Genomic DNA, 25,732 nt, shown 5'->3' with positions numbered 1-25,732 from the left:
GTACGTGTACTGGCAGGAAAAAAAGGCAATTTGGAGGTCCTTGCACAAACTGGCTTTATTTTACCTAAGTTGCCCCCCCTCCAGTGTGTACTCTGAAAGAGTGTTTAGTGCAGCCGGTCACCTTGCCAACAATCAGCGTACGAGGTTACTTCCAGAAAATGTGGAGAAGATGATGTTCATCAAAATGAATTATAATCCTCCGTGGAGACATTCACCAGCAATTGCCTCCAGAAAGTACACAGGGACCTGAGATGGTGGATTCCAGTGGGGATGAATTAATACTCTGTGAGGAGGGGGATGTACACAGTGAAAGGGGTGATGAATCGTACGATGAGGAGGAGGTGGACATCTTGCCTCTGTAGAGCCAGTTTGTGCAAGGAGAAATTGATTGCTTCTTTTTTGGTGGGGGCCCAAACCAATCAGTCATTTCAGCCACAGTCGTGTGGCAGACCCTGTGGCTGAAATGATGGGTTTGTTAAAAAGTGTGCATGTCCTGTTTATACAACATAAGGGTGGGTGGGAGGGCCCAAGGACAATTCCATCTTGCACCTTTTTTTGTTTTTGTTTTTATCTCTGCATCATGTGATGTTTGGGGCACATTTTTTTAAGTGCCATCCTGTCTGACACTGCAGTGCCACTCCTTGATGGGCCAGGTGTTTGTGCTGCCCACTTGGGTTGCTTAGCTTAGTCATCCAGCGACCTCGGTGCAAATTTTAGGACTAAAAATAATATTGTGAGGTGTGAGGTGTTCAGATTAGACTGGAAATGAGTGGAAATTATGGTTATTGAGGTTAATAATACTATGGGATCAAAATTACCCCCAAATTCTATGATTTAAGCTGCTTTTGAGGGTTTTTATTAAAAAAAACCCACTCGAATCCAAAACACACCCGAATCCCACAAAATATTTTCAGGGAGGTTTTGGCAAAACGCGTCCGAATCCAAAACACGGCCGCGGAACCGAATCCAAAACCAAAACACAAAACCCGAAAAATTTCCGGTGCACATCTCTAATTTAAAGGCTCAGGAACCCTTTGCAGGTGGTTTGGATTAATTAGCTGATAAGTGTGTGACACTTTGAGCCTACAATTTTGAACCTATTCACAATATTCTAATTTTCTGAGATTTTAAATTTGGGGTATTCTTAACATGTAAACCACAATCATCAAAATTATAACAAATAAAGGCTTAAAATATCTCACTTTGCATGTAATGAGTCTATATAATATATTAGTTTCACCTTTTAAGTTGAATTACTGAAATAAATAAACTTTTGCACAATATTCTAATTTTCTGAGTTTCACTTGTATAGTTGATCTGTGTATGTCCAGCTAGTCACAGGCTTATGTTGGTGAATAGTAAGCAGATGTCTACATGAAAGGAATAGTTCAGAAAGCAATAACAATCATATTGACAGTATGAGCCACACTGTTGCTGTTACCTGTGTTACACTAGTTCTGTATTCACACTGTGTGACGACACTCCCTCAATCAGAAGCACAGCCCTGTCTTGTGTCTGTGTGTGTACATGTTGCTAAGCAGCAACGTGTCCTGGTTACATTGTGTAGCTGGCAGAGCTTTGGTTCTTTGGTTGTGAGCTGGCAGCAGAGAGGAGTAAGGAATATCCCGAACTCAGTTCCCTGAAACTTGTGTTCCAGTCCCTGGAGGATGAGTTACAGCAGCCTGAGCAATAACAGCGATCACCCCTCTCCTTCCAGGCTCTCCAGCGCTGCTGCAACCTATGGGAGTAGACATATTGATGTGAATAGCAATGCAGCCTTCCGTTCTCTCTCCCCAACTCTGCCCCTCTCAGGAGGTGATGCCGAGGTACAGTACTCCTTGTAGCTACATTGTGTTCTGTATCTTACACAATCTCATTTATTGTGTACACATTATGTTGCTGTTTTATAGCACACAACTTATTGTATTATTTGGTTGTAAAAACATGTATGTAATACATCTGGCTTCACTACTACAGTCACCTATGGACTTGCATAAACTGTATCTGAAGTTATGATGTCATATGGAGATTTTTGTACATCTTTTAGGGGGTAGCAGTTGATTTACTGACGGTCATAATCCCGACAGCCATTGACCGACGGTCAAAATACCGACATTCATTATGCCAACATTTACAAAACGCTGACATAGACATAATACAAGACATTTCAAATGCCTACATGACATTTCAAAATGCCAACATGCAGTTTTAAGGAATTTTTGGTCCAAAACAGACTTGTTCATACTTCATTATCCCAGTGGACTTGGAGGGGGGGATATAATTGGGTGCCCGAACCCATGCGATGGGACGCGGTACACTTACACGGTGTCCATGTCAACCTATGTCGACATATACACCCCCCCCCAGAAAAACTCACGTCGGTATTTGATATGTCGGCATTTCAAATGTCGGTATTCTGACTATGTCGGCATTTTGAACATGTAGGCATAATGAATGTTGGTATTTTGACCATGTCGGTATTTTGACTGCAGGTCAGTGGCTGTTGGGATTATGACCGTTGGTACAGTGTCCATCGGTAAATCATACTGAACCCCTTTTAGGCATGTTTTAGTCATACATACGGTATAGCTCTGGCAGTCCTGCACAGAATTAATGTAAACAGTATTAGCACTTCCAGTCTGGTGCTCCAGATGGATATAAAATATCATTTGTCAACATCACAAACACATGCTGCTGGCACTATGACTAGTCACCAGCAAATCTGAGTAGATAAAAACTAAAAGCATTTTTCCTGATAAATGCCTGTGTATGGGCCACAGAAATGTCAAAAAGGAAAAGTGATTTTAATGGAAAGAACACAGGGATTAGATAAAAACCAGAATGGGCTGGTCCCCGGAATGCCAGACTGGACTGGCTCCCTGCAGCAAACTCTTCCATTCTGGAGCTTGTAGTGCTCGTCCCCGTCCATCCCCATTAATTTCCTGTCTGGGGGTGTCTGTGACAGCTGTCACAGGGAGGAAGAGATGGAGAGATTACAGCCTCTCCGTATGGTCTGAGAATGGGGCAGTGGCGTGCGGTGAGGTCAGTGGCTGGTGAGGCACTGCAGCCATAATGTCCGCCAAATCCCGCCGATGACCCCCACTGCCGCTGAGCCAATGCCCGCTACTGCCCCTGAGCCGATGCCCACTACACCCGCCACCGCCAATGGCTTACAAACTCACCCACCACCAACTACTTGGACCCTCCACCACTAATTCGCATCTCAGTCCGATGCCGCCACCGCCGCCAATGCCCGCAGCCTGCCTGCTTATCAAACATGTGATGAGCAGGCGGGTAATATATTGTACATTTTTTATAGGAAAAAAATTTGTGTTTGGGACTGGGGAGGGAGTGGGAGGAGAACATGAATGCAATTTTGTTGTCCAAGGCTTCCATTAACTTAATAGCACCGTGGGTGTGGCACTATTAAGTTAATGGAAGTTCTGGACAACAAAATAGCCAGCAGTGGGTGACAGGGAGAGCGTGACACCAGAGAAAGGGTGACAGCTGTTGGTGACATGGAGTGGGTGACGCCAAGCAGAGGGTGTCAGGAAGAGTGTGACACCAAGGAGAGGGTGACACTAGGGAGAGGGTGGCAGCAGTGGGTGACAGGGGCATGGCTTCATGGGGAAGGGTCGTGGACAGAGCCGGATTAAGGGGGGGTCATTGGGGTTAAGTACCCCGGGCCCCCCTGTCTGAGAGGGCCCCCTGCCACCCGCCACAGATCATATCTCTATGACCGATCTGCGGTGCGTCACAGCACTGTGATCCCCTCCGGCTGCTGATACTTACAGCCGCCGGCGCTGCGCTCCGCACCAATAGGAACTCGCCTGCACGTGATGTGAAGACGCTACGCCTTGCGTGCTCTCCTCCTGTACGCGCTCTCCAGTCTCTCCTCATGTGCGTGCTCTCTTCCTGTACCCGCTCTCCAGTCTCTCCTCATGTGCGCGCTCTCTTCCTGTACCCGCTCTCCAGTCTGTCCTCCTGTACCAGCTCAACCCCAGTCCTAGGACACCATCCAGGTAATTGCTAAAAGTATTGCTACAGGTTGGGGGGGGGGGAGGGATTGTTAGGAATGCTGCTTGACTATTTTGTTGAGGAATATTTGATTGTGAGGCTAGTATGTATGTAACTTATTAAATATACACACACACACACACACACACACACACACACACACACACACACACACACACACACACACACACACACACACACACATCTTCCAAACATTCTAATAGGCCCTTCACACTGGCCGATATTAGTGAAAGATATGAACAATCTCGTTCATTAATGAACGAGATAACGTTCATATCTTTGAGTGTGGAGGCACCAGCGATGAACGATACGCGGCCCCGCGTTCGTTCATTGCTGTTGCCCCATCGCCTGTGCATGCAGGCCAATATGGACGAGATCGTCCATATTTGCCTGCACTTCTATGGAGCCGGATGACCGGGGGAGTGAAGAAACTTCACTCCCGTCACTGTCCCCTCACCGCCGGGTCGCCCGTCTGCCGGATCGCTCAATGTGTAGGGTCCTTATCTTTCCTGATACATATGTTATGTCCCTGGACCTCACCCTCCCTGTAACTGCCCCTCAGAGTCCCTGCCCTCACCCTCCCTGTAACTCCCCCTCAGAGTCCCTGCCCTTACCCTCCCTGTAACTCCTCCTCAGAGTCCCTGCCCTCACCCTCCCTATAATGCCCCTTCAGAGTCCCTGCCCTCACCCTCCGTGTAATGCCCCCTCAGAGTCCCTGCCCTCACCCTCCCTGTAACTCCCCCTCAGAGTCCCTGCCCTCACCCTCCCTGTAACTCCCCCTCAGAGTCCCTGCCCTCACCCTAAGCATCCCTGCCCTCACCCTCCCTGTATCTCCCCCGCAGCGTCCCTGCTCTCACCCTCCCTGTAACTCCCCCTCAGCGCCCTTACATACCTCCCAGCTGTCCCGATTTTCATGGGACAGTCACTTTTTTGGGGACTGTCCCGCTGTCCCACCCAGTGTCCCGCAGTGGGGTGGGGGGAGGGGCAACTGGGAGGCTCCTGTAGTCACTGCTTTGCGGAAAATAGACACTGTGTTCATGCGCACAGCGTCTATTCAGTGGAGACAGTGGGAGAGAGGGCATGCCAGCAGCTCACAGAGAGCTGGGCATGCCCCCTCAGTGACGAAAACAGAGGTGTGGCTCAGGATCGCGGGCTCTCCTGCTAAACCATGCCCCCCTTTTCCATAGACCACGCCCCCTTTCACACAGGTGTTCCTCTTCATGGGTTTCTAATTTTGGGAGGTATCTCTGCCTATATATATATATATATATATATATATAATATTTTAATTTTATACCTTAGGGCCCCCCTGTCTGAAGTACCCCAGGCCCCCCGAAGCCTTAATCCAGCTCTGGTCGTGGACACAGAATAGTATCAATTCACATTACACCACACAGTAGTGTCTGTCAGTCACATTACACCACACAGTAGTACCCTTTATACACATTACGCAAGGTAGAGCCCCCTATACAACACAGGAAAAATAAAACACAGGGGGAAAAACTATTCATGCCCTTTCAACATTATTTGTCATTTTTGCTCCTTATAGTAATGCCCTTTACACATTATGTCACACACCTTAATGCCCATTCCACATTATTCCACACACCGTAATGCCCATTCCACATTATTCCACACACCGTAATGCCATTTCCACATTATTCCACACACCATAATGCCCTTTCCACATTATTCCACACACCATAATGCCCATTCCACATTATTCCACACACCGTAATGCCCTTTCCACATTATTCCACACACCATAATGCCCATTCCACATTATTCCACACACCGTAATGCCCATTTCACAGTATTCCACACACCATGATGCCCATTCCACATACCATAATGCCCATTCCACATTATGCCACATACAGTTATGCCAGATACCATTTTATGCTCCACACACAATAATGTCCCATACAAATTATGCCACAGTAAGGCCTCTAATTATTTTTAAATGACCTGCTCATTGCCAGGGGTCTCATGCTCGTTGCCAATGGTTTCATGTCCTGGGTTCCAGGCTCATTGCCTGGGGTCTCATGATCGTTGCCAGGGGTCTCATGCTTGTTGCCAATGGTTTCATGTCCTGGGTTCCATGCTCATTGCCAGCGGTTTCATGTTCGTTGCTAGGGGTCTCATGCTCGTTACCAATGTTTTCATGCCATGGGTTCCATGCTAGTTGCCAGCGGTTTCATGATAGTTGCCATTGGTTTCATGCTCATTGTCAGGGGTTCCATGCAGGGAGCCCCAGCAGCACAAGGCAGCACTACCCAGTGTTAACCCCTCGTGTGCTGAATGTACCGACAATAGTGTGGACACTTTAAATCGGTATAATTGTGTTTTAATTCAATCAATAAATAAAATGGAGAATCTTGCTTAATTAATAATAAGTTTACTAAATTGTGATTAAGATTAATACACTTAAAATAATCAGTTATACCAATTATTCAGACATATATTTAAACATATGTCTGAATAATTGGTATAACTGATTATTTTAAGTGTATTAATTTTCATCATAATTTAGTTAACGTATTATTAATTAAGCAAGATTATCATTTTTATTTTGTCCACACTTTTGTCCGTACATTCAATGTGGCTGCGTCCACTCCAGCAACCACATACCTTGGCACCCGGGACTATTGAAATCAGAAGGCGGGGGGAGGACGGATCCGTGGTGGCCCGAGTGTGCGGCACAAAAGGGGATCGGGCTACCCGGCTCCCTGATCAGGCATCTGCGGCGGCCCGTGTGCGGCACACAGGGTGATTGGGCTACCCGCTCCCTGATCAGTGCAGGGTCCGCGGCAGCCCGAGTGTGCGGCACACAGGGGGATCGGGCTACCCGGCTCCCTGATCAGGCATCTGCGGCGGCCCGTGTGCGGCACACAGGGTGATTGGGCTACCCGCTCCCTGAACAGTGCAGGGTGTTGTGGTCCGGGAGCTTAGCTCCCAGTGCCCCAGGCAGCATCACATGCAGGCAGAGCAAGCGCTCACACGGAGCTTGTCTGCACGGCTGGGGACCGGGAGCTCAGCGTAGCACTGCACACTCCCACTGGCCAATCACCTCCTCAACAGTGACAGGGGCGTGCTTTCATATGGGCTGAAAGCACGCCCCTGTCAAAGCGGCACATATACCAGTGCCGCTTATAGTGCTTTTTTTCAATGGGATTTTACTCCCTGCTGCTTGGCCCCGCCCCCCGCTTCCGGCTATTTTACATTGTCAGCGTGAGGCACCGACAGCGGTGCCTCTGGAACACAGATTTTGACAGGATAAAAATGATTAAAATAATACAAATATACTTATGACACAAAATCTGTGTCATAAGTATCTTCTTTGTATTATTTGAGTCATTAATGACAGGGGAGGCACTGCCTCCCCTGCCTCCCCTGACTGCACGTCCCTGGAATGGGGTAATAACCAGAAGGATCTAGAATGCATGGGGAGGCTGTATTCTGTTTTTTTATGGCCCAATGTTGTGGTACTAGGGACACTTCAAATGTACAGTGCATCCGGTAAGTATTCACAGCGCTTCACTTTTTCCACATTTTGTTATGTTACAGCCTTATTCCAAAATGGAATAAATTAATTTTTTCCCTCAAAATTCTACACACAATGGCCCTCATTCCGAGTTGTTCGCTCGCTAGCTGCTTTTAGCAGCATTGCACACGCTAAGCCGCCGCCCTCTGGGAGTGTATCTTAGCTTAGCAGAATTGCAAACGAAAGATTAGCAGAATTGCGAATAGAAAATTCTTAGCAGTTTCTGAGTAGCTCCAGACTTACTCAGCCATTGCGATCAGTTCAGTCAGTTTCGTTCCTTGTTTGACGTCACAAACACACCCAGCGTTCGCCCAGACACTCCCCCGTTTCTTCAGACACTCCCGCGTTTTTCCCAGAAACGCCAGCGTTTTTTCGCACACGCCCAGAAAACGTCCAGTTTCCGCCCAGAAACACCCACTTCCTGTCAATCACACTCCGATCACCAGAACGATGAAAAATCCTCGTTATGCCGTGAGTAAAATACCTTACTTTTGTGTAAAATAACTAAGCGCATGCGCACTGCAAACCTAACCGCAATATAGAGAAAATCGGCAACGAGCGAACAACTCGGAATGACCACCAATACCCCATAATGACAGTGTGAAAAAGTTTTTTTGAGATTTTTGCAAATGTATTAAAAATAAAAAAACTAAGAAATCACATGTACATAAGTATTCACAGCCTTTGCCATGAAGCTCAAAATTGAGTTCAGGTGCATCCTGGTTCCACTGATGATCCTTCAGATGTTCCTATAGCTTAATTGGAGTCCACCTGTGGTAAATTCAGTTGATTGGACATGATTTGGAAAGGCACACACCTGTCTATACAAGGTCCCACACTTGACAGTGCATGTCTGAGCACAAACCAAGCATGAAGTCACAGGAATTGTCTGTAGACCTTCAAGACTGGATTGACTCAAGGCACAAATCAAGGGAAGGTCCCAAATGAGCACAGTGGCCTCCATCGTCCGTAAATGGAAGAAATTCAGAACCACCGGGACTCTTCCTAGAACTGGTCGGCCGTCTAAACTGAGCAATCGAGGGAGAAGGGCCCTAGTCAGGGAGGTGAACAAGAACCCAATTGTTACTCTGTCAGAGCTACAGCATTCCTCTGTGAAGAGAGGAGAACCTTCCAGAAGGACAACCATCTCTGCAGCAATCCATCAATCAGGCCTGTATGGTAGAGTGGCCAGACAGAAGCCACTCCTTAGTAAAAAGCACATGGCAGCCCGTCTGGAGTTTGCCAAAATGTACCTGAAGCACTCTGACCATAAGAAACAAAATTCTCTGGTCTGATGAGACAAAGATTGAACTATCTGGTGTGAATGCCAGATGTCATGTTTGGAGGAAACCAGGTACCGCTCATCACCAGGCCAATCCATCCCTACAGTGAAGCATGGTGGTGGCAGCATCATGCTGTGGGGATGTTTTTCAGTGGCAGGAACTGGGAGACTAGTCAGGATAGAAGGAAATGAATGTAGCAATGTACATAGACATCCTGGATGAGAACCTGCTCCAGAGCGCTCTTGACCTCAGACTGGGACGACGGTTCATCTTTCAGCAGGACAAAGACCCTCATCACACAACCAAGATATCAAAGGAGGGGCATCAGGACACCTCTGTGAATGTTTTGAGTGGCCCAGCCAGAGCCCAGACTTGAATCCGATTGAACATCTCTGGAGAGATCTGAAAATGGCTGTGCACCGATGCTTCCCATCCAACCTGATGGAGCATGAGAGGTGCTGCAAAGAGGAATGGGCGAAACTGCCCAAAGATAGGTGTGCCAAGCTTGCGGCATCAGATAAAAAAAACCTTGAGGCTGTAATTGCTTCCAAATGTGCATCAACAAAGTATTGAGCAAAGGCTGTGAATACTTGTGTACATGTGATTTCTTAATTTTTTATTTTTTGTAAATTTGAAAAATTTCTAAAAAACTTATTTCACTTGTCATTATGGGGTATTGTGTGTGGAATTTTGAGGGAAAAAATGAATTTATTCCATTTTAGAATAAGGCTGTAACATAACAAAATGTGGAAAAAGTGAAGCACTATGAATACTTTCCAGATGCACTATATGTATCCTGAGCCCCCTTTCTTCTGCATAACTTGTCTTCTGTGTTATTGTCAAGATTATTGATATTCTTGTATATATATATCTTTTATATTTATTGTATTTACCTGTCAATAGAAATTATTCACAAATAAAAAACAATGTAAAATAATTTAAAAACAAACCACAGATTCCAAAGTAATCTGATCACATGAAAAGATAAAACAAATTACCTACCTCAGTACAAACAACATGCTATGTTTTGTAAATGTATGTTTTGCCCTTAACAGACTTTTTGACACAAATTATTATGAAAGGGACATTACACAAAACAAAAAATAGGATTTTAATACCTACTGGTAAATCCTTTTCTCATAGTCCATAAGGGATATTGGGGACACATTAGTACGATGGGTATAGACGAGGTCCAAAGGAGCCAGTGCACTTTAAATTTCTTCCACTGGGTGTGCTGGCTCCTCTTCTCTATGCCCTCTCCCACAGGCAGTAGTTATAGGTAAAACAGTGGCCCTCATTCCGAGCTGTTCACTCGCTAGCTGTTTTTAGCAGACGTGCAAACGCTAAGCCGCCACCCTCTGGGAGTGTATCTTAGCTTAGCAGAAGTGCGAATGAAAGGATCGCAGCGCTGCTACTAAAAAAGATTGTGCAGTTTCTGAGTAGCTCGAGACCTACTCCTAGCTTGCGATCACTGCAGACTATTTAATTCCTGTTTTGATGTCACGAACAAGGCCGGCGTTTGCCCGGCCACGCCTACATTTCCCCAGCCACTCCTGCGTTTTTATCTGACACGCCTGCTTTTTTACACACACTCCCCGAAAACGGTCATTTACCTCCCAGAAATACCCACTTTCTGTCAATCACTCTGCGGCCAGTAGTGCAACTGAAAAGCATCGCTAGAGCTTGTGTAAAACTGAATCGGCTTTTGTGAAAGTACGTCGCGCGTGCGCATTGAGCTGCATACGCATGCGCAGAAGTGCCAATTTTTTTGCCTGATCGCTGCGCTGCGAACAACGGCAGCTAGCGATCAACTCGGAATGACCACCAGTGTCCGAAGGAGAAATGACATACTTGAGTGAAGGAACATAACAACAAAAAGTGTGGTGAGATTTACACACCAGCACACCATAACATAACCGGGCTAGCAACGGCTGGAAACATAACAGCAACAGCTAACACAGAACAGAGAATCTGCAGAAAGTCACCGCACAGAGGCGGGCACCCAATATCCCTTATGGACTACGAGAAAAGGATTTACCACTAGGTATTAAAATCCTATTTTCTCTAGCATCTATAAGGGATATTGGGGACACATTAGTACGATGGGGATGTCCCAAAGCTTCCAGAACGGGTGGGAATGTGCAGAGACAAACTGGGTATCCTCTTTGGCCAGGGTATCAAATTTGTAGAACTTTATAAAGGTGTTCTTCCCCAACCAGGTAGCGGCTCGGCATAGTTGCAGGGACGAGACTACACAGGCAGATGCCCAGGAAGAGCCCACCGATCTTGTAGAGTGGTCCTTCGGAGACTTAGGAACAGGTAAGGCTGCCGACACATAGGCCTGTTGGATAGTAAGTCGAATCCAATGAGCAATGTACTGCTTTGAAGCAGGGCAACCCTTCTACACATCATAGAGCACGAACAAGAAATTCGCCTTTCTGATCCGAGCCGTCCTCTTCACATAGATTTTCAAGGCTCGCACTGCATCCAATGACTCTGGAAGGGCAGAAGTGCCAGAACTGAATGGAATCACAATAGGGTGATTCAAGTGAAACGCAGAGACCACCTTCGGCAGGAACTGCTGTCTAGTCCTGAGCTCTGCTCTGTCCTCGTAAAAGACGAAATATGGACTTTTACAAAATAAGGCCCCCAATTCCGAGACACGTCTAGCAGAAGCCAGGGCCAGTAACATCACCGTCTTCCATGTGATGTACTTGTCTTCCACCATCATCAGAGGTTCAAACCAGGAGGACTGCAGAAAACATAACACCACATCCAAATCCCAAGGTGCCGTATGCGGCACAAACGGAGGTTGTATGTGAAGCACGCCTTGCAAGAAAGTCTGAACTTCTGGCAATAGAGCCAACTTCTTCTGGAAGAAGACGGAAAGAGCTGAAATCTGGACCTTAATGGATCCCAGACATAAGCCTTTATCCACTCCAGTTTGCAGGAAACGTGGAAGTCTGCAGATGGATATGTGCATTCCTCGCACCAAGAGACATATCTCCGCCAGATATGATGATAGGGTTTTGACATCACAGGTTTTCTGGCTTGCACCATAGTGGCAATGACCTTTTTGGAAAGCCCTTTGTGGGCTAGGATGTTCCACTCAACCTCCATGCCATCAAACAAAGTTGCCGTAAGTCCGGGTATACGAATGGTTGTTGCTGAAGAAGATCCCTTCTTAGTGGCAGAGGCCAAGGGTCTACTACGGACATGTCCAGGAGAGTCGCGTACCACGCTCTTCGGGGCCAATCCGGGGCAATCAAGATTGCTTGCACTCCTTGATGCATGATCCTCTTGAGCACCTTTGGGATCAATGGAATCGGAGGAAATAGGTACACCAGCTTGTAAGGCCAAGGCGATGTCAGCGCATCCACTGCGCTCGCCTGAGGGTCTCTGGTCCGCGCACAATAGCAGCGAAGCTTCTTGTTGAGGTGAGACGCCATCATGTCGATCTGTGGGCATACCCACCGGTCGATGATCTGTTGAAACACCTGAGGGTGGAGTCCCCACTCCCCTGGGTGGAGATCGTGGCGACTCAGGAAGTCCGCTTCCCAGTTGTCCACTCCCAGGATGAAGATTGCGGACAGTGCTCTTGCATTTCCTTCCGCCCAGAGTATTCTTGTCACTTCTCGCATGCAGGCCCATTCTTGTCCCTCCTTGTCGCCATGGCGTTGTCCGATTGATCCTGGATTGCCAGATTCCGGAGCAGAGGGGAGACCTGAATCAGAGCATTGTAGATAGCTCAAAGTTCCAGGATGTTGATCGGAAGTAGGGCCTCTTGGGCAGACAACCTGCTATGGAACTGTGCCCAAAAAACACAGAAAATGTGAGAGAAAGTGGCGCAACTAGACACTTCTAGAGACGTTAATAAGAATTGCTTACACACTGGCAATTTTAAGTGCGGTAGATAATGATACCCCTTCCACACATATGGACACTAAAAAGATAATAAAAGAACACAGAACATAGTGTAATCCAATTAAGTCAGGTGGTGTTTCTTTTATTCGTTACTGGTCCCACTCACATGGCATAGATGGTATATTTGCATGTAGAAACCATATACATTGTATATAACTGCTTCCACTCCACGGGGATACGAAACGTATGAATTCCAAGGGGCACTTAAAATAAAAAGATTTGGAATAGTGCAATACCGTCTGTGTATGGATAAAAAACTTATATTTTAATAGAAGCACTCACAAACACAGGTTAAAAAACAGCATAACAACAGAGAGATGTAGCATGGATATCAGGGGCTAGAGAAGACAGCAGCCAGCAGATGTAGATGTATAGTCACCACCAATCCCGGTTATTTGGGAATACCCCCACGCTGTCCGGTGTATCCTTCCAATGCTCCCGTCAGTCCAGCATAAAAAGTCCCAGCATAAGCGCTTTCGGATATTAAATCCTTCATCAGAAGCGTGATGGGACATGCACGCTCACAGCCTTAAATAGCAACAACATTTTCATACAGAGGAAACAGCTGTGAATCGTTCAGCCGGACGGATCCGATGTACAGGAAGTGATGCTTGCGTTCCACTCCCGTCTCGGAAGCCGTATTGCCGGAAGTGCCCCCTGGGTGACAGCTCCCCATCCTCTTAGACTTGCAGCCGTCGTGAGGAGGACCCAATCCTGAATCCTGAAGTGTAACCTTCCAGTAGATTGGAAGACTGTAGCCACCACAGGAGAGAAATTTTGGCCTGTGGTGACAGCTGAATCATCCGGTGCATCTGGAGATGGGAACTGGACCATTTGTGCAGGATGTCCAATTGGAAGGGTCTGGCATGGAACCTTCCATACTGTATCGCCTCGTATGAGGCCACCATCTTTCCCAACAATTTTAAGCAATGATGAATGGATATTCGAGCTGGTCGGAGAACCATGCAAACCATTTCCTGGAGCGTTCTCGCTTTGTCCTCTGGGAGGAATACTCGTTGTGCTACAGTATCCAGTAGCATACCCAGAAACAGGAGCCCCTGAGACGGGTCCAAGTGGGACTTCTAGAGATTTAGGATCCACCCGTGGTGAGACAGAAGTTGTATCATGTGATCTGTATGGAGCAGGAGAAGCTCTCGGGAATTTGCTTTTATCAGGAGATCGTCCAGGTAAGGGACAACGTTGACCCCCTGGACTCTGAGTTGAAACATCATTTCCGCCAGCACCTTCGTGAACACCCTCAGAGCAGTAGACAGGCCAAAGGGTAACGCCTGGAACTGGTAGTGATCGTTCAGCAGGGTGAACCTCAGATAGGCCTGATGAGGAGGCCAAATTGGGATATGGAGGTAGGCATCCTTCATATCCAGGGATGCCAGCAATTCCTGTGGTTCCAGGCCTGCGATCACCGCTCTTAAAGATTCCATCTTGAATTTGAAAACCTTCAGGTAAGGATTCAAGAACTTTAGATTCAAAATGGGTCTCACGGACCCGTCTAGTTTTGGTACTACGAATTGGCTGGAGTAGTAACCTTGTCCCTGTTTATGCAGGGGCACTGGAACAATGACCTGGGACTGGACCAACTTCGTGATGGCCAGTAGCAGCGTAGCACGCATATTTTCCAAAGCTGGTAAGCTTGATTTGAAAAATCGTTGGCGAGGAGCACCGTTGAACTCCAGCCTGTAACCCTGGGAGATGAGGTCTCTTACCTAGACATCCTGGCAGGAACCTTCCCAGATGTGGCTGAAGCGACGTAACTGAGCTCCCACCACGAGATCCTCTTGGGTGTGTGGGCACCGTCATGCTGAAGCTTTTGCAGAAGCTGAACTGGTGCTCTGTTCCTGAGAACCGTCAACGGCTGGTTTCTTAGGCTTACCTCTGGTGCCTCTAGCTGTGTTGGAGGCACCCCTGGTCCTAGATCGAAATCTGGTGGACCGAAAGGACTTGGTAGGCGGTGTCGGGTAGGTACGTCTAGAAGGGGGAGTCCCAGAGGGAAGAAACGTGAATTTTCCAGCAGTAGCCTTGGAAATCCATGCATCCAATTCACCTCCGAAGAGCCATTCACCTGTAAAGGGAACAGATTCCACATTGCGTTTGGAGTCAGAGTCTGCAATCCACAGATGCAACCATCTGGCTCTGCATGTAGATATAGCCATAGCAGTGGTCCTAGCATTAATATTGCCAATCTCTTTAAGGGAGTCACAGGGGACTCTAGCCGTGTCCTGAATGTGTTTGAGGAAAGTAACTGTAGTAACCAGGGTCATATCCCCCGAGAGACCCTCCTGAATTTGAGTAGCCCAGGAATTAATTGCATGTGTCATCCAGCAACCAGCAATGACCGGTCTTTGAGATACACCCGCAGCAGTGTAGATAGATTTCAGTGTGGCCTCAATTTTCCTATCCCCCGGGTCCTTTACCGTAAAGGATCCTGAAGCAGGGAGTACCGCCTTTTTGGAAAGGCGAGAGACAGAGCCATCTACAGCTGGAGATTCTTCCCAGAACTTTCTGCCTTCAGGGTCAAAGGGGAAGGTATGCAAAAATCGTTTTGATACTTGATATTTTTTTTTATCAGAAGTTTTCCAGGCTAATCTAAACAAATCATCTAATTCCTTGGAATCAGGAAATGTGACAGTCAGTTTGTCTTGTGGGAGGAAAAATGACTGCTGATTTGTAGCGTCCTCCAGCAGGGGAGCTTTAGCACATCCCTTATAGCCAAAATGAGGTGTTCAATACCCTGTGCAGGGGTGGAGTCCCGACTTATGGGGTCCACTTCATCCCCATCATCCTGTATATCATCATCAGTTTGTTATATGAGTGCAGATAAAGCACGTTTATGTGCACCTGTAGTAGACAGTGGGGTATGGGGAGGGGGGGGGGGGGGGGCATTAGCCATGGCAGCTAGATTTGCTACTGTACGTTGCAGTTCTTGTGTTTTATTGGCATTAGCAGTTAATTGAGATGACATATCAGAAATCATATTTTTGATAGGCCCCAGCCAGGAGTGCTCTGGACTCTCCCCCACATTGCCAACATTTTGTGATGACTGACTGGTACACTGCTCACATGATAAGGAGCCAGATGAGGGAGGGGAGAATCTGGCATTACATACACTGCATCATTTTTGCTTCACCATTATGGAGTAACACACAATAACACATACAACACAGGCTGAGTTACAAACAAGCCTGCCCTATTGCATGTGAGAGGAGACAAATAGTAAGAGAGGCCACCAGCACACCAACGCTGCAGTGAGGCTGTCAGCATATTTATATAGATATATCAGTTAAATTGTTTTTAACTAGGATTCCCCTAGAGAAATATTGTGCACAAATAGCGGCTCTCCCCGTACTCAAACATCCTGTACCAGTGATCCAGCATGTGACAGACCGGTGGAGCTGTGTGACGCTGCTGCTGCTGCTGCTTATGCAGAGGAAGGTGCCAAAATGCAGCTGAGCCCGCTCTGATATAGCTCCGCCCCCAGTAATTGCGCCGGAGCTACTGTTACATATTTATACTGGCTATGTCTCCTAAATGCGCTGTAGTGTCACATAAATGTTAAAGTACAGATAATGTCAGCCAGTGTCACGCAGGGGCTACAGCGGGTCCCCCCCAGGAGGGATCCGTATGCCTCACCCGCGCTTTTGCTGCACCGTGAACTGGGGGACCCCCCTAGTGGGGCCTCCAGTGTGCCCTCTGCTGAGGGTACTTTTTTCTAAACTGCCTGAGGGAGCGGGCATAGAGGGGAGGAGCCAGCACACCCAGTGGAAGAAATTTAAAGTGCACTGGATCCTTTGGACTCCGTCTATACCCATCTTACTAATGTATCTCCAATATCCCTTATGGATGCTATAGAAATACGGATTTGGACGATTTGAATTTGCAATTTCCCTTGAACTCCCTGGAGCCAAGAACCACTGATATTGACTATACACACGGTGCAATTTTATCTATGTACAATCTTGACTATATACAATTTTGCTTATACTAGAAACTAGATTTTATACTTCCTAGTCAAAATTGACCTGCCTGCACAGTCTTTTTTTTCTTGCGATACTGACCCCACGGGGGTGTGCATTGGCATCGCAAACTGTATACACACAGTGCGATATGTACTATGTTTTCTACCGATATGGACTGTATAGTCCACAACGGTAGCTCATATCACACCGTGTGTATGTGGCTTGTCAAAATTAATAAAATATGCATATGGTTGTTGTTATACTGACAATAGAAGAGGGACAGACACATTTTTCTTTAAAATCAAATCAAAACTACATTATTTGTGAGCTCACCACCAGCTATAAATGACTGTGTCATGCAAAGCATGAATGAAAGCATGAATGCATAGTTTAAAAAATGGTATTGTTTAGTAAAGTTCATGTATATAAAAGTAATTTTCAACAATGCTGTTCAATATGTACAGAAATGCCACTGTTGGGGAAACGTGAACTGCAAAAAGCTAATGAGCACTCATGGGCCATCTATAACACAGCACTGCTACACTACTGTTAATTAGTAGAGTAATAAAACAGTATATCAACAATAATATAAATCTACTAATAATAGCGTAACACAGTCTGTGAAATGCAGCTATCAGCAAGACGTATTAGAGAACATGTGAAGTGCTGAAAATTTATGACACAGTATATAAATATGGACACAGTATATAAATATATAAACAGTATATAAGGGCAACTACGTGTCTGCTGCCTTGGACACCAAAGCTTGGTTATATACTGTATGATGACTCCATGATGAAATATTTAATACTCTCTATCTTTGTCTCTTCTGGGCTGTAGTACCATTTTAGAACCATAAACTAGAAAAAATTGGGATATGCATTGTATGGCATACAAATCATCGACCATCAATGGTTACAAACTGTTAATGCTATATGGTTTTGCCATCAATAGCAAAGAGACAGTGATTTTTCACTATTGATGGTACAAAGCTCCATGATGGCTTTTTTCCCTTCCTACTTGGTCCTGGGACACATAGCCTAGCTCTGCCCCAAATGTGACTCATGAAGCCCCACCCCCACCACTGATTTGCCCACAGCCAAGTAAGTAATAGAGCAGGGACAACCATTAATGGATGAATTCATCAGTGGTTCTCTTGCCAATGACTATCGAAGTTAACCACCAATTGTACCATCAATGGTGACCATCGATGGTTAACACATGCTATACCACATTACTTGTTCTATATGACATCCTAAAAGAACAAAACACTTTTTTCTTTCACTTATAAAATCCATTACGAGAAATATAATTAAGGCAACAGACTCTTTTTACAAACTCCATTTTACATATTCTAGTTTCCATCTTATGTCTTCTTTATGTCTAGTTAATTTGTTTATTATGACTATTTTATTTATTTGTTGTTATTGTTTTACCTGCTTTAATATTTTTCCCTAGGAACAAGATCACTTTAATCCTCACAGAAGACGCATGGAGGTCATGGATGATACAGTGAGAAACAAGAGTGTTAAGAGGTATAAGAACTACAAGATGTTTCATTTATGTAGATATATAAAAATGTGTATTAGCACAGGGATTAGGCACTCTTAGGATTGTAGCAAATAGCTCCATGTGCTTTTTTAGAGTAATATATAGTGGATGCATCCAGAGCTGGACTGGCCCACAGGGGTACAGGGGAAACCCCCGCTAGGCCCCGCTGCCTGGGGCCCAACCTCCTCTTCTAGGGATCAGGTTCCATACCATACGATGGTGTATTTTCTACAGTGCATTGCCATTATTAATCTGGTACATTATAATGCATGCACTAGCAGTATTTACTAGAGATGAGCGCCGGAAATTTTTCGGGTTTTGTGTTTTGGTTTTGGGTTCGGTTCCGCGGCCGTGTTTTGGGTTCGACCGCGTTTTGGCAAAACCTCACCGAATTTTTTTTGTCGGATTCGGGTGTGTTTTGGATTCGGGTGTTTTTTTCCAAAAAACCTAAAAAACAGCTTAAATCATAGAATTTGGCGGTCATTTTGATCCCAAAGTATTATTAACCTCAAAAACCATAATTTCCACTCATTTTCAGTCTATTCTGAATACCTCACACCTCACAATATTATTTTTAGTCCTAAAATTTGCACCGAGGTCGCTGTGTGAGTAAGATAAGCGACCCTAGTGGCCGACACAAACACCGGGCCCATCTAGGAGTGGCACTGCAGTGTCACGCAGGATGGCCCTTCCAAAAAACCCTCCCCAAACAGCACATGACGCAAAGAAAAAAAAAGGCGCAATGAGGTAGCTGTGTGAGTAAGATTAGCGACCCTAGTGGCCGACACAAACACCGGGCCCATCTAGGAGTGGCACTGCAGTGTCACGCAGGATGTCCCTTCCAAAAAACCCTCCCCAAACAGCACATGACGCAAAGAAAAAAAGAGGCGCAATGAGGTAGCTGTGTGAGTAAGATAAGCGACCCTATTGGCCGACACAAACACCGGGCCCATCTAGGAGTGTCACTGCAGTGTCACGCAGGATGTCCCTTCCAAAAAAACCTCCCCAAACAGCACATGACGCAAAGAAAAAAAGAGGCGCAATGAGGTAGCTGTGTGAGTAAGATAAGCGACCCTAGTGGCCGACACAAACACCGGGCCCATCTAGGAGTGGCACTGCAGTGTCACGCAGGATGTCCCTTCCAAAAAACCCTCCCCAAACAGCACATGACGCAAAGAAAAAGAAAAGAAAAAAGAGGTGCAAGATGGAATTGTCCTTGGGCCCTCCCACCCACCCTTATGTTGTATAAACAGGACATGCACACTTTAACCAACCCATCATTTCAGTGACAGGGTCTGCCACACGACTGTGACTGATATGACGGGTTGGTTTGGACCCCCACCAAAAAAGAAGCAATTAATCTCTCCTTGCACAAACTGGCTCTACAGAGGCAAGATGTCCACCTCATCATCATCCTCCGATATATCACCGTGTACATCCCCCTCCTCACAGATTATCAATTCGTCCCCACTGGAATCCACCATCTCAGCTCCCTGTGTACTTTGTGGAGGCAATTGCTGCTGGTCAATGTCTCCACGGAGGAATTGATTATAATTCATTTTAATGAACATCATCTTCTCCACATTTTCTGGATGTAACCTCGTACGCCGATTGCTGACAAGGTGAGCGGCGGCACTAAACACTCTTTCGGAGTACACACTTGTGGGAGGGCAACTTAGGTAGAATAAAGCCAGTTTGTGCAAGGGCCTCCAAATTGCCTCTTTTTCCTGCCAGTATAAGTACGGACTGTGTGACGTGCCTACTTGGATGCGGTCACTCATATAATCCTCCACCATTCTTTCAATGGGGAGAGAATCATATGCAGTGACAGTAGACGACATGTCCGTAATCGTTGTCAGGTCCTTCAGTCCGGACCAGATGTCAGCATCAGCAGTCGCTCCAGACTGCCCTGCATCACCGCCAGCGGGTGGGCTCGGAATTCTGAGCCTTTTCCTCGCACCCCCAGTTGCGGGAGAATGTGAAGGAGGAGATGTTGTTGACAGGTCGCGTTCCGCTTGACTTGACAATTTACTCACCAGCAGGTGTTTGAACCCCAGCAGACTTGTGTCTGCCGGAAAGAGAGATCCAAGGTAGGCTTTAAATCTAGGATCGAGCACGGTGGCCAAAATGTAGTGCTCTGATTTCAACAGATTGACCACCCGTGAATCCTTGCTAAGCGAATTAAGGGCTCCATCCACAAGTCCCACATGCCTAGCGGAATCGCTCCGTGTTAGCTCCTCCTTCAATGTCTCCAGCTTCTTCTGCAAAAGCCTGATGAGGGGAATGACCTGACTCAGGCTGGCAGTGTCTGAACTGACTTCACGTGTGGCAAGTTCAAAGGGCATCAGAACCTTGCACAACGTTGAAATCATTCTCCACTGCGCTTGAGACAGGTGCATCCCACCTCCTATATCGTGCTCAATTGTATAGGCTTGAATGGCCTTTTGCTGCTCCTCCAACCTCTGAAGCATATACAGGGTTGAATTCCACCTGGTTACCACTTCTTGCTTCAGATGATGGCAGGGCAGGTTCAGTAGTTTTTGGTGGTGCTCCAGTTTTCTGTACGTGGTGCCTGTACGCCGAAAGTGTCCCGCAATTCTTCTGGCCACCGACAGCATCTCTTGCACGCCCCTGTCGTTTTTTAAAAAATTCTGCACCACCAAATTCAAGGTATGTGCAAAACATGGGACGTGCTGGAATTGGCCCAGATTTAATGCACACACAATATTGCTGGCGTTGTCCGATGCCACAAATCCACAGGAGAGTCCAATTGGGGTAAGCCATTCCGCGATGATCTTCCTCAGTTGCCGTAAGAGGTTTTCAGCTGTGTGCGTATTCTGGAAACCGGTGATACAAAGCGTAGCCTGCCTAGGAAAGAGTTGGCGTTTGCGAGATGCTGCTACTGGTGCCGCCGCTGCTGTTCTTGCGGCGGGAGTCCATACATCTACCCAGTGGGCTGTCACAGTCATATAGTCCTGACCCTGCCCTGCTCCACTTGTCCACATGTCCGTGGTTAAGTGGACATTGGGTACAACTGCATTTTTTAGGACACTGGTGAGTCTTTTTCTGACGTCCGTGTACATTCTCGGTATCGCCTGCCTAGAGAAGTGGAACCTAGATGGTATTTGGTAACGGGGGCACACTACCTCAAGAAATTGTCTAGTTCCCTGTGAACTAACGGCGGATACCGGACGCACGTCTAACACCAACATAGTTGTCAAGGCCTCAGTTATCCGCTTTGCAACAGGATGACTGCTGTGATATTTCATCTTCCTCGCAAAGGACTGTTGGACAGTCAATTGCTTGGTGGAAGTAGTAAAAGTGTGCTTACGACTTCCCTTCTGGGATGACCATCGACTCCCAGCAGCAACAACAGCAGCGCCAGCAGCAGTAGGCGTTACACGCAAGGATGCATCGGAGGAATCCCAGGCAGGAGAGGACTCGTCAGAATTGCCAGTGACATTGCCTGCAGGACTATTGGCATTCCTGGGGAAGGAGGAAATTGACACTGAGGGAGTTGGTGGGGTGGTTTGCGTGAGCTTGGTTACAAGAGGAAGGGATTTACTGGTCAGTGGACTGCTTCCGCTGTCACCCAAAGTTTTTGAACTTGTCACTGACTTATTATGAATGCGCTGCAGGTGACGTATAAGGGAGGATGTTCCGAGGTGGTTAACGTCCTTACCCCTACTTATTACAGCTTGACAAAGGGAACACACGGCTTGACACCTGTTGTCCGCATTTCTGGTGAAATACTTCCACACCGAAGAGCTGATTTTTTTGGTATTTTCACCAGGCATGTCAACGGCCATATTCCTACCACGGACAACAGGTGTCTCCCCGGGTGCCTGACTTAAACAAACCACCTCACCATCAGAATCCTCCTGGTCAATTTCCTCCCCAGCGCCAGCAACACCCATATCCTCCTCATCCTGGTGTAATTCAACACTGACATCTTCAATCTGACTATCAGGAACTGGACTGCGGGTGCTCCTTCCATCACTTGCAGGGGGCGTGCAAATGGTGGAAGGCGCATGCTCTTCACGTCCAGTGTTGGGAAGGTCAGGCATCGCAACCGACACAATTGGAGTCGGACTCTCCTTGTGGATTTGGGATTTCGAAGAACGCACAGTTCTTTGCGGTGCTACTGCTTTTGCCAGCTTTAGTCTTTTCATTTTTCTAGCGAGAGGCTGAGTGCTTCCATCCTCATGTGAAGCTGAACCACTAGCCATGAACATAGGCCAGGGCCTCAGCCGTTCCTTGCCACTCCGTGTGGTAAATGGCATATTGGCAAGTTTACGCTTCTCCTCCGACAATTTTATTTTAGGTTTTGGAGTCCTTTTTTTACTGATATTTGGTGTTTTGGATTTGACATGCTCTGTACTATGACATTGGGCATCGGCCTTGGCAGACGACGTTGCTGGCATTTCATCGTCTCGGCCATGACTAGTGGCAGCAGCTTCAGCACGAGGTGGAAGTGGATCTTGATCTTTCCCTAATTTTGGAACCTCAACATTTTTGTTCTCCATATTTTAATAGGCACAACTAAAAGGCACCTCAGGTAAACAATGGAGATGGATGGATTGGATACTAGTATACAATTATGGACGGGCTGCCGAGTGCCGACACAGAGGTAGCCACAGCCGTGAACTACCGCACTGTACTGTGTCTGCTGCTAATATATAGACTGGTTGATAAAGAGATAGTATACTCGTAACTAGTATGTATGTATAAAGAAAGAAAAAAAAACCACGGTTAGGTGGTATATACAATTATGGACGGGCTGCCGAGTGCCGACACAGAGGTAGCCACAGCCGTGAACTACCGCACTGTACTGTGTCTGCTGCTAATATATAGACTGGTTGATAAAGAGATAGTATACTCGTAACTAGTATGTATGTATAAAGAAAGAAAAAAAACCACGGTTAGGTGGTATATACAATTATGGACGGGCTGCCGAGTGCCGACACAGAGGTAGCCACAGCCGTGAACTACCGCACTGTACTGTGTCTGCTGCTAATATATAGACTGGTTGATAAAGAGATAGTATACTCGTAACTAGTATGTATGTATAAAGAAAGAAAAAAAAACCACGGTTAGGTGGTATATACAATTATGGACGGGCTGCCGAGTGCCGACACAGAGGTAGCCACAGCCGTGAACTACCGCACTGTACTGTGTCTGCTGCTAATATATAGACTGGTTGATAAAGAGATAGTATACTCGTAACTAGTATGTATGTATAAAGAAAGAAAAAAAAACCACGGTTAGGTGGTATATACAATTATGGACGGGCTGCCGAGTGCCGACACAGAGGTAGCCACAGCCGTGAACTACCGCACTGTACTGTGTCTGCTGCTAATATAGACTGGTTGATAAAGAGATAGTATACTCGTAACTAGTATGTATGTATAAAGAAAGAAAAAAAAACCACGGTTAGGTGGTATATACAATTATGGACGGGCTGCCGAGTGCCGACACAGAGGTAGCCACTGCCGTGAACTACCGCACTGTACTGTGTCTGCTGCTAATATAGACTGGTTGATAAAGAGATAGTATACTCGTAACTAGTATGACTATAAAGAAAGAAAAAAAAAACACGGTTAGGTGGTATATACAATTATGGACGGGCTGCCGAGTGCCGACACAGAGGTAGCCACAGCCGTGAACTACCGCACTGTACTGTGTCTGCTGCTAATATATAGACTGGTTGATAAAGAGATAGTATACTCGTAACTAGTATGTATGTATAAAGAAAGAAAAAAAAACCACGGTTAGGTGGTATATACAATTATGGACGGGCTGCCGAGTGCTGACACAGAGGTAGCCACAGCCGTGAACTACCGCACTGTACTGTGTCTGCTGCTAATATAGACTGGTTGATAAAGAGATAGTATACTCGTAACTAGTATGACTATAAAGAAAGAAAAAAAAACCACGGTTAGGTGGTATATACAATTATGGACGGGCTGCCGAGTGCCGACACAGAGGTAGCCACAGCCGTGAACTACCGCACTGTACTGTGTCTGCTGCTAATATATAGACTGGTTGATAAAGAGATAGTATACTCGTAACTAGTATGTATGTATAAAGAAAGAAAAAAAAACCACGGTTAGGTGGTATATACAATTATGGACGGGCTGCCGAGTGCCGACACAGAGGTAGCCACAGCCGTGAACTACCGCACTGTACTGTGTCTGCTGCTAATATAGACTGGTTGATAAAGAGATAGTATACTCGTAACTAGTATGACTATAAAGAAAGAAAAAAAAACCACGGTTAGGTGGTATATACAATTATGGACGGGCTGCCGAGTGCCGACACAGAGGTAGCCACAGCCGTGAACTACCGCACTGTACTGTGTCTGCTGCTAATATATAGACTGGTTGATAAAGAGATAGTATACTCGTAACTAGTATGTATGTATAAAGAAAGAAAAAAAAACCACGGTTAGGTGGTATATACAATTATGGACGGGCTGCCGAGTGCCGACACAGAGGTAGCCACAGCCGTGAACTACCGCACTGTACTGTGTCTGCTGCTAATATATAGACTGGTTGATAAAGAGATAGTATACTCGTAACTAGTATGTATGTATAAAGAAAGAAAAAAAACCACGGTTAGGTGGTATATACAATTATGGACGGGCTGCCGAGTGCCGACACAGAGGTAGCCACAGCCGTGAACTACCGCACTGTACTGTGTCTGCTGCTAATATATAGACTGGTTGATAAAGAGATAGTATACTCGTAACTAGTATGTATGTATAAAGAAAGAAAAAAAAACCACGGTTAGGTGGTATATACAATTATGGACGGGCTGCCGAGTGCCGACACAGAGGTAGCCACAGCCGTGAACTACCGCACTGTACTGTGTCTGCTGCTAATATATAGACTGGTTGATAAAGAGATAGTATACTCGTAACTAGTATGTATGTATAAAGAAAGAAAAAAAAACCACGGTTAGGTGGTATATACAATTATGGACGGGCTGCCGAGTGCCGACACAGAGGTAGCCACAGCCGTGAACTACCGCACTGTACTGTGTCTGCTGCTAATATAGACTGGTTGATAAAGAGATAGTATACTCGTAACTAGTATGTATGTATAAAGAAAGAAAAAAAAACCACGGTTAGGTGGTATATACAATTATGGACGGGCTGCCGAGTGCCGACACAGAGGTAGCCACAGCTGTGAACTACCGCACTGTACTGTGTCTGCTGCTAATATAGACTGGTTGATAAAGAGATAGTATACTCGTAACTAGTATGACTATAAAGAAAGAAAAAAAAACCACGGTTAGGTGGTATATACAATTATGGACGGGCTGCCGAGTGCCGACACAGAGGTAGCCACAGCCGTGAACTACCGCACTGTACTGTGTCTGCTGCTAATATAGACTGGTTGATAAAGAGATAGTAT

The 25,732-nt window shown here is 46.2% G+C and overlaps 1 protein-coding gene across 2 annotated transcripts in view; it reads left to right on the top strand.

Annotated features, from left to right (window-relative positions):
* Positions 1 to 1,565: 1,565 nt before the first annotated feature.
* CCDC170 (coiled-coil domain containing 170) overlaps positions 1,566 to 25,732 on the top strand; it is a 242,599-nt gene continuing 218,432 nt past the window's right edge. For both annotated transcript variants that reach the window (XM_063917874.1, XM_063917873.1), the window contains exons 1-2: positions 1,566 to 1,826; positions 18,222 to 18,298. In XM_063917874.1, coding sequence (XP_063773944.1) covers positions 1,668 to 1,826; positions 18,222 to 18,298 — 236 coding nt within the window. In that variant the 5' untranslated portion in view covers positions 1,566 to 1,667. The remainder of the gene's footprint in view (positions 1,827 to 18,221; positions 18,299 to 25,732) is intronic.

This window comes from Pseudophryne corroboree, chromosome 4 (assembly GCF_028390025.1).
Source record: "Pseudophryne corroboree isolate aPseCor3 chromosome 4, aPseCor3.hap2, whole genome shotgun sequence".
In the NCBI taxonomy this organism is placed as follows: Eukaryota; Metazoa; Chordata; class Amphibia; order Anura; family Myobatrachidae; genus Pseudophryne; species Pseudophryne corroboree.
This window is presented reverse-complemented; position numbering and strand designations above follow the sequence as displayed.